The 10029-nt window shown below is 47.1% G+C and overlaps 1 protein-coding gene across 1 annotated transcript in view; it reads right to left on the reverse strand.

Moving 5' to 3' along the window:
* The window catches only part of NUP153 (nucleoporin 153), a 46447-nt gene extending 38562 nt beyond the window's left edge, over positions 1 to 7885 (reverse strand). Inside the window, exon 1 of the mRNA XM_059835972.1 lies at positions 7775 to 7885. Within this exon, the coding sequence (XP_059691955.1) occupies positions 7775 to 7885 (111 nt within the window). The remainder of the gene's footprint in view (positions 1 to 7774) is intronic.
* Positions 7886 to 10029: the final 2144 nt, after the last annotated feature.

Consider the following 10029-nt stretch of genomic DNA (forward strand, 5'->3'; position numbering starts at 1 on the left):
ATGTTGGTGTCCGTGTGCTGGCATACAGGTATTTTCCCAGCAAAGGTGAATGTAAAGATAAACTTACGCTTACTTCAAAAAACATGGTGGTCACAACCAAGCCAAACACACACAAAGGCACTGTAATTAAATGCAACATGCAATTATGAGATGAGTTATAGAAACTCAAAGGAAACTCCCCCCTCAGAAATACTAGTACTGCTGCCTCAATATGAAAGCTTTAGTGTTGTTGCACTTCCTAGACAAAGGGGAGAAAAAACATTTAAAGTCTTTTCTTGTCAAAAGAAGGGGAATGTATTTGTAAACTCTCCAACACAAAGAAAATCAAATCTCATAGTTAAGAGAAGATCTTTTGATTAATAAGTATTTTTGTACAGTAATCTAGAATACCACAATGACAAATACTGTATCAGCAAGTTGCAAAACTACCTAGGCTTCAGGCAAAGCCAAACAAGCTAGTTCATACTTGCCTTCACTCAATTTTAAGATGGTCCAACTGACTTGGCTTAAATGGGTTTACAGAATACTTACCCTGGCCCTTCCACCAACAAGGCTGGGGGTATAGCAATGTCCCACCAGAGGTAGTGATAAAAAGCTGCAAATAACAACTACCTGCAAGTGGCTCAAGCGTTAGCAAAATTCACATCTCTTTGGCTTAAAAGGTGTATTTAAATTGCACCTTCAATTAGACAGTTAAAACAGGCAGATAAGACCCGTTTAGGCAGAACGAGAAAGCAAGTCAAGCCTTTTAAGCAGTACTATAAATAAAAATAAAACAAAACATGGAATGTGGTGGTAAGAAGGGAAGATACCTGGCATGAGAGATCTGTACCAGGGAAAATAATAAATATGTCCAAATTTAGGGCAGTTGTTCATGAAACTGCATAGATAAGTAATTTAATACCCTAAAAAGTAATAACAAATTCTGCCTCATGGCTAAAATTCTTCATTACAAAAATATTGTAGGCACTTAATAATTCTTCAGCATTGAGGACTTACATTGTACGTTACAAAAAGCAGAGGAGAGTTTTCATTACATTGTCTTATTAGTACATACCAAGAAACATATACTGAGGAACATCTCCTCCCCCTTCTCTCATGACTGTACAAATATCACTATTCGACATATTGTAGAGGTACAATAGCTACACAATAAATACTGGATTGATTACATAGAACATTAAAAAGATAGCAACAAAACCACAGAGTTTTTGCAATTTAACAGCAGAGAAATGGAAAAGCATATCACATGACCTACCACTAAAAAACCAGAAAACATTTTAAAAAAATGGCCTGGAAAACAGCTACCCTAGAGAGAAGTCTCTTAGCTATTCTCTTCTTGGGGGAAACCTTGCAATTTACTCTAGATAAAAATGCAACAGTGAGATGGAGGCATTATTTCTTCCCCGAAAAAGCAGCACAGCCCTGAAGACAGAATTAGAGGATGGACCAACAAAAGGATTACCAACCTAGAGTAACACTGACACTTACACTGAAACCACAGGTCTGGGGGTGCTCTGTGCTCCAACAGCAGCACTGACAGAACCGCGCACACGCAGAGGCTGTATGGCACCCTAGAGGTCACCTACCCCAACCTCCAGCTCAGAGAAGGACCAAGAACAGCAGGTTGCCCACAGCTGTGTCCACCTGGGTTTTGAGCACCTCCAGGGATGGAGACCTCTCTGGGCAGTTCTTCCAACATGCTGGCTATCCTCACAGCTAAAAGATTTTTTCCTAATATGAAATCAGAATTTCCATTTTTGCAACTTGATTCCATTGGCTCTTTTCCTATTGCTGTGAACCTCGCAGAACAGCCTTGCTCCATCTTCTCTATACTCTCATTAGGTATTTGCTCTTCTTAAGCTGAACACACCCAGCTCTCTCAGCCATGTGCCTCAGCCCCCTAATCATTTTGGTGACCCTCAACTAGACTCACTCCAGTATGTCAACATCTTTTTTGTCCTGGAGAGGCCAAAATTGGACACAACACTCCAGATCCAGTCCTGGAAGTGCTGAATAGAGGGGGAAAAAACACCTCCCTCAATATCCTTCCTACATTCTTACTAATACCGCCCAGTATGCAGTTGGCCTTCTTCACCTCAAGGGCATGCTGCCGACTCAGGTTCAACTTGCTGTCCAGCAGGTATGTGGGGCTGTTTTGTCCCAGACAAAGGACTTAGCATTCGCCTTTGTCAAACCTCATGAGGTTCCTGGCAGACCATTTCTGTCGAGATCCCTCAACGGCATCCCTACCCTTCAGCATACGATGGGGCTGACGTTCCCCCCCGGTTTCATATCATCTGGGAACCTGTTGAGGATGCATGACATTCCTTCATCCCAGGTCATTAATAAAGACATGTAACAGTATCAACCCCAGTATCAACCCCTGAGAGGCTCTATTAGCAATTGGCTGCCACTGGAACTTTGTACTGCTCATCACAACACTTTGAGGTCAATGCTCCTGCCAATTTTCCAACCACTTTACAGTCCACCTGACAAGTCCGTATTTCACCAATTGGGCTACAGGGATAACATGGGAGACCATGCTGAAGGCCTTGCTAAAGTCCAGGTAGACAACATCCACTGCTTGCCCCATGTCCACTGAGCTGGTCATCCCACTGTGTTGTGAATTTGTTACACGATGCTATGGTAGCCCGCATCCGCACCAATCTGAAATAGCTCCGCTCAAACTTTTTTAGGCAACCAAAAGAGATTTTTGAACTCTGTCCTCTCGCAGTCCTTAGAATCATCAGCAGCTCAGTTCCTTCACGGCAGGGGAGCAAGAACCACTTCTAATTACTGACTGGAGGAATAAATAACTCAGAGGAAGTGATGTGCTGCCAGCAAGCAAAGGCAATTTGCAGTGTCCCAGCTAACACAGTCAATTATTTCATCTGCTTTTTTCTTCTCCAAAGATACCGCTCACTAATACTGTTTTTCTCCAATACTTCACAGCCTCCAAGGCTGTCATGACAACACTTTGAAAGACAAAACCCAAAATATTAATAAAATGCTATAGCAATCATCATTTACAATTTGTTGTACCACTGACAGTACTACTAGCCTAAATGAGAGAAAACTGTCAATATCTCAGTTTAAAAAGCTCTTCCCAACTAGGATACATTTTTGTTTACGGTAGCAGTAGAAAGCCAAGTACCACATTTAAACATCTGTTTTGCTAATGCAATTTGATATTGCTGGGACAGAGACAAAACCTCTGATGTTTACTACTATCTCATTCTTTTAAAACAAATCTTTAAATACATGCTAAACATTTATTCAAATCTATACATATTTAGCTCAATGTGCTAACCTACTACTAAACCAAAACAAGCAGAGAGATGCATACAGATATAAATACAACCACCTAAGCACGCTTCAGGGTGCAATCCTATTGACAGGAGTTAAACCAATACAATTATCCTTGTGTAGGTCCCTATGGACATTCTTAATAAAGATTTTTTAATTAATATTTTCCTGCTTCAGGTTTACGAAACATTACCTAGTTTACATTACTCAATACGGTACTCTAGGAAGCCTAGCATGAGAGATTCAAAACTTCCTCCCAAAATAAACCTGGCCGTTTATAAGATTCCTTCTGCCTGCTGCCTGCAGTCACTGCCCACCAAGAAAATCCCATGTGTACATCAAACAATAGTTTGCAATTGGCCGACCTTCAAGATAGTAGCAGGTGACAATGTAATGATTTAGGCATTGCTGCATATAGTTTAAGTTCCCCATCATGCAGCTATTCCGTCTGGGAAGAATCTTACATGATGTCTCAAGTGGCTGTGTGAAACTCACTAATCCAGAGGGGCTTTCATGATCAGGACCAGCAAATGTGCCTTTCAATGGCTTTCTGGTCCCCTCTTTCAGGTAATATTCTAACTACATCAGCACAAGACCAACTACAAACATGCAGAAACTTACGCTGGTTTCACCAAGGAAAATATCTTTGGACTGTTTTCTTGCTTACCAGTGTAGCACATCTACATTATAAATATGCACTGGCACCTACACATGTAAGAAAAAACAAAAACGTATCGCTCCCCAGCAGAAGTTTCAATCTACAAACATTATCTCTAATATCAAACAGCTCTAAGCTGATGCATAACATAACCATACAGGTTTATGGAAAGGTTATAAAGACTTTTCACATAACTGTTTTTTCTATGCTTAAATCTGCTTGTATGAGTTTAAATGCCCAGGAGAGCCAAAGTTCTCGAACACTTCCATTTGAATGGTTAATTATAAAATAAAAAAATAACAAAAAAAGTTATTTTAGTCTCTTCTCCTAATAGTCACATTTAGAATCTTTGAAATCTGTATGTTACCTGGATGGGAATGGCACTATTCCAGGTTAAACCAGCACGCACGCACACACAAACACACAAGCGCAAAACTAAACATAAAATTAACAATAGGAACATACAGATACTATACTAGAAGCTGTTTAATAAGTCAACAATGTAAACACTCATCCCATTAAGACATCCACACCAGTAATTCCAATCATCAGTCTACCTAAATGACTAGGACAAACCAGCATTTAGAAGCACCGAGGCCACATCCGGAAGATGAAACCCAGATGTTGGACACAATAGCTCCCTTGCTCGCATATGCTTAGCTCTCAAAGAAGCTGTAATTTTAACCCAAGTGCCTAAGCTCCTTAGACGGTACAGAAGGAGGTTGGATAGTTCAGCATGAGATGGCTGAGCAAACAGGTAGCGTGCTAAGCAGGGCGTAATCTGAAGTCAACGCATTCAGCATGGAGCTGTCAACATTTAACCACAAGGAAAGCGCGGTCAATGGGGAGGGACTCCTCAATTCCATTCCCAGAACACCCAACGTAGAGACACAGAAAAGCTCTTTTCCTTATGAGGATTCCCACCCCACAAACCTTCATAGTGGGTGAGCCTATACCATCTTTACTTAGCAGTGCTGCTACTTTTTGTTTGTTTAATAATAATAATACAGCCTCTGACAGTGCAGTTTTTATAAGGCAGAATGGTAGCTCAGAAGGGAAAATACCACGGTTTAGTTCCTTCACTAGTGGGGGAATCTGTACCCATATCTCCATCTTCCCAGAGAATACGCAAGCTGCAAGTCATAGGCTTCTCTTCCAGACAGCATCTGTTCACCTCTCCTATTTGAGGCTGGTTTAAAAAAAGGCTCTAGATTTAAAAAACCCCCACATACAAACATAATGAAGCATAGCTCTAAAGTTTAATTATCGGGCATTTGGGGAGAAAAGGCCAGGAAATACTAGGCTTTGCGTGTTTGCTCCAAGGAACATCTAACATAAGTGCTGCACGTCTTCAGTCTTTGAGGGCAACATCTTCTTATACATCCTCTTTCTGGCTCAGTGAATCATGCATTCTTTTTCTGGATAGTAACACAGCTTCAGCCAGGAGAACTGAAGACACCACACAGCTTGGTGACTGGGATATCGCCTGGAAAATGGAAGATGTAGGTTGATTCCTCCAGGCAAAAAAGGAATCTGAAGCAGGGTCTACCACATTCTGAACAAATGCTTTAGCTAATAGTCATTAAAAAACAGCAACAGCACCTCCTCTTCCAACTGTCTTCTAAAGCTGTCGCTGTACTTTGTAGAAGACTGACTCTGCAGCACATCTTGGGCCTGATGGGAGAATTCTCACATGACTGAACTCCCCAGGAGACTATGGCAAAATAACAACATCCATAAAGCAGACAATCATGAGCCAGGCATCATACTAATCATCTCTTATACAAATGAAAAAAAAATTCAGATATCCTAGGAACTTTAGAGCTATTAGCTATACTGCGTACAGTGCTTAGGCACCTTCGGAGCTTGATGATAAGAGGCTGAGGGTTTTCAGGACCGCAGTTTTGACCGCAAGCACCTAGAACGGTTCTACTGAAGTACTTCTATGAACCTAGTTATTGATAATAGTTAGGGGAGAGGGGGATCAGAATCAGAGGTATCACCTCATGTCAAGATTGCACTGAGCACTTTCATGCCTTCCCCAACTCATTACTGAGAGACACTTGACACTAAACCACAGAATACTTCTGCAGAGTGGACATTATATTGAAAATAGGAACACTTGTCAATTAATTCCAGTTTAAGTTAGCTATCTACCCAGAGCTCATCTTTTTATGTAATGCAAGTTATCGAGCTGCATAGGGTTAAAAAGCTATGCATTACAACAAATGCACATGTCTGATGTCTACCAGTTTGCCTATTTATTTAATCATTGCAATTTTTTCCTCAGTATGTTACTGTTAATTTGATCTATGTATTCGATTTGCAGCATCCACTCTCTGGGCAGAATCCCACAGATATCCCCAAGCACGTGCTTGCTTTGGCACATTGTTTAAATAAACCTACTGGAAAATGCAGAGATAACAGACAATAGAAGAGTCAGAAAACAATCTACGCTGATTATTTTAAATCCGTGTGTAAGGTTTCTGTTATCTATGTAGTATCAACACATGCAACGTGGTAATTTTAACATTGTTCGATCATTCACGTCAGAGCTTTCAACATTTGATCTCCAAGTGCAGTGATCCTTTGTATGAAGCGTCATAATGGTAGCTTTACAAGGACAACACTGCTGATCAGTACACTATATAAAAGACTAAGTATAGCACTTCCCAAGTAATAAAAACTAATTGAGCGAAAACTCATCCACAACACACCCTCAGTTTTGCATGAAACATTCAATCCCCTAGCTTATGTTACCGATTTAATAATGTAAAGGTTTTGGCTGAACAGTCAACTTCAGGTTCATAAATACACGTGGAAGGCATTTCCAGAGCACTGTCTCGTGGCATCTTGAGATTTCTTAGCAAACAGTAATTGGGAAAGATCTCTGCTTCTTTCCCTCCAGCCACTCTAAATGGCACAGGATTTTTGTGTCGCAATTTACAAACTGTTTTTTGTTATCCATCTACTCTATCCTGTAATACAAAGGAGAACAAATGCCTGATGAATTACATTTCACTTGCACTGCATCAGCAAATTTAGGCACAAGCGAGAGACTGAAGAAACTACCAGATGCAGACCTGAGGGCTCTGCATGCAGCATCCTACAAAAAGCCAATCGAAGATGCCTAACTACACAGCACCCTCACAAACTCATTTGCAATCTGAAACTTGTCAAGGAAGGCAAATATTAGAAGCCATGCACTTATATCTGGAGAGCAACTACACTTGGTAACTCAGCACCAATTTAACCGGGGGGCTCATTCTGAGACGGGTGCATGCAGACAGCAAGCACAGATGAGTCCTTCTGGGGTTGGCCCCGGGGTCGTTAGGGACTCGGGCAGCCCGCAAACAAAACGATCGCCCCGCGGAGGGGGAGCCAGCCCACGGCAGCCGCGGGGCCGCGAGGCGCACGGCGGGGGAGGGCGCACGCACCCCCTCCCAGCCGCCTCCTCCTCTCTGCCGAGCGGGGGCATCTCCCCCGGCCCGGCGGGAGACAAAAGGGAGGCGAGGATCCCCCCCCGCGGGCCGGGGCTGCCGGCGGAGCGGGAGCGGGGCGAGCGCCCGGAAATCCCACAATCCCCGCCGCCCCGGCGGGAAACCTTTCCCCGCGCCGATCCACCGGGAAACCCCGGCCCAAAGCCTCGCACGTGGGGGGGGGGGAAGGGGCGGCTCCGCCGCGCGGGGCCGCCTCCCGCCGCTGAGGGGGCGCCAAGGGAATGAGAAGGGGGCCCAGGGGAAGGGGCCGGCCTCCCTCCCTCCCTCCCGCCCGCCCGGGGTGACGCCTCCCGCCGCCGCGCCTCACCTGCTTGCTCCTCGCGTAGGGAGGCTTCGCGGCACCCAGGTGGTACCGCCGGGCCCGGATCTTGCCGCCGCCGCCGCCGCCGCCCTCGCCGCCGCCGCCGTCCGAGGCCATGATGGGATCCGGCCCCTCTGCTGCCCCCTTCACCCCCCACCGCTGCCCCGGCCCCGCCGCCGCGCGCTCGCGCCGGGCCCGGCCCCCGCCGCCGGCCGCCTCGTGCGGCCGCACTCCCCCGCTGCGGCCCGGCCGCGCTCCCCCGGCTGCGCTGTCACCCTCTCCACAGGGACGGGCCCGGCCTCCTGGCCGCTCCCGCCCGCCACGCGCCGCGCGGCCTGGCGCGGGGGCTCCGCGGCCTGCCCCTCCCCGCCGCGCCACCCCCCGCGCGCGCGCTCGCCCGTGCTCCCCCGCGGGCGCGCGCGCTCCCGCTCACGTCCCCCTGGGCTCCCAGGCGCGCCCTTCGCCCTGGGAGAAGACTCGCTCGCCGTCTCCGGCGCCGGCCGGCCGGCCCCGCGCTGCCCGCCCGCCCGCTCGCGGCCGAGCCGCTGCACCCCTCCCCCCTGCGGCCGACCAACCACACAACGCCCGCCCGGGCGGCCGCGCGTCACTAAGCCGCGCGCGCTGCGTCACAAGAGCGCGACCGCCCGGCAGCCCCCGCGCGCCCGGGCACCGCCCGCTCGAGGGAAGCGGGAGGGGCCGGGCCGTAACGCACGGCGGCCGCGTGCCCCCGTGGGCAGGGCCGCGCGGCAACAGCGCTCGCCGGGCTGCCGGCACCCGCGAAGGGAAGCGGGGGAAAAAATTCCACCCCCGGGCCGCAAACGAGCGGAGGTTCGCGGCGGGGTTGGGCCGCGGCGGGGAGGGACAGGTTCCCGCGGCGCTCCGCCGGTCCGGGCGGTGTTACATCCGCGGGGATACAACTCACCTGCCCCGCGTCCGGCGTAACGGGCGCCTCCCGCGAGGGACGGGGGCTTCCCTTCTCCCCGCCGCGGAGCCGGCGAAGGCAGCGCGGGGAAGGCGGCAGGAGGGCTTGAACAACGGCACGGGGAGGTGCGCGGCATTACCTCGGGATGGCGCTGTGGGCTGCGTTTGCGCGGGCAGCGGACACGACAATCCGCAGGTCTACCATCGCTCCTGTCGGCGGATCAGAAGCAGGTGGGGGGAAAAAGCGTCAACATAGCCTTTTCTTCCCCAAAACAAGAGGAAGAGTGCATTTCTATTACTAATTTTTAAAATGCAAAATACGTAAGTTTCTTTTGTTTTCTTTTTTAATACTGAAAGTAAAGTTGTGAAAAATCTATGGCCCTACATCTTTAAATTTAGAGCATTGATCTGCCTTGGGAACGATGGAGCAGAGCAGAAAATCACAACCGCCTTCCCTTTGTAGAAGTCAATAAAAATGTTCACCTAAACAAACGAGAATGTACTAAAAATTACTGATCTAGAATGTCTTTCACTGTGAAGTACCTGTGTCTCAGAGCTGTGATGTGGTGCACACCCCTTCCACCAAAAATAAAAGCACGTGTCACAGCAAGCACCTGAAGAGTGAGTGTTAACAAACACAGGGGTTTAGGGGCACTCAAACAGGTAAGGGCAATTTTGAAGGCCTGAAGAAACACAAACGAGCAGCAACAGCACAGAAGGAACTGCTTTTTGAAGGAATTCTACTGGGGAGTTTCATACTACCAAGTCTTTGCTTCTTGTTTCATGCTGGCTTTTTTTTTTTTTAACCTCATTCGTATCTTCCCAGCTCTCCTACATGACTTGCTCCTCCTGAATTTCTTAGTCCTGCTTTCATGGTTATCTAAAGGAGACAACCGTTTCTGAAATCCCAGCAGAGTGGAATTGCTTTCCAGATACTTCTCATGAACTGCATCTTCAGAACTCCAGTGTCTCTTCCTCTCCTACCCTACCACTGTTAAGTACAATTTTAGGTGCAGTAAGATGACTTGCAGTGATCGATAATCCCTGCCAGGACATGGAACGCATGGGTTTAGAAGTCACCTGCAAGAACCACCTCATCTCATGTAAACTGCTGCTGCGTTACATCTGGGGACCGATTTTAGGACGAGGCTCTATTTCTACATCATGCTTGTCAAAAAAGATCTACATCAATATCATCATCAAAATAAAAGAAAAATAGTCTTTTAGCCTGGATTTGTAACTCTTTTTGTCCAGGAAACAATTATCATGCTGAATTCCAACATAGGGGAGAGGAAGGAAGGGTATCATGATGTATTTCCATTATGGGAAGAGCAAGATTT

Source organism: Gavia stellata, chromosome 3 (assembly GCF_030936135.1).
Source record: "Gavia stellata isolate bGavSte3 chromosome 3, bGavSte3.hap2, whole genome shotgun sequence".
Lineage (NCBI taxonomy): Eukaryota > Metazoa > Chordata > Aves > Gaviiformes > Gaviidae > Gavia > Gavia stellata.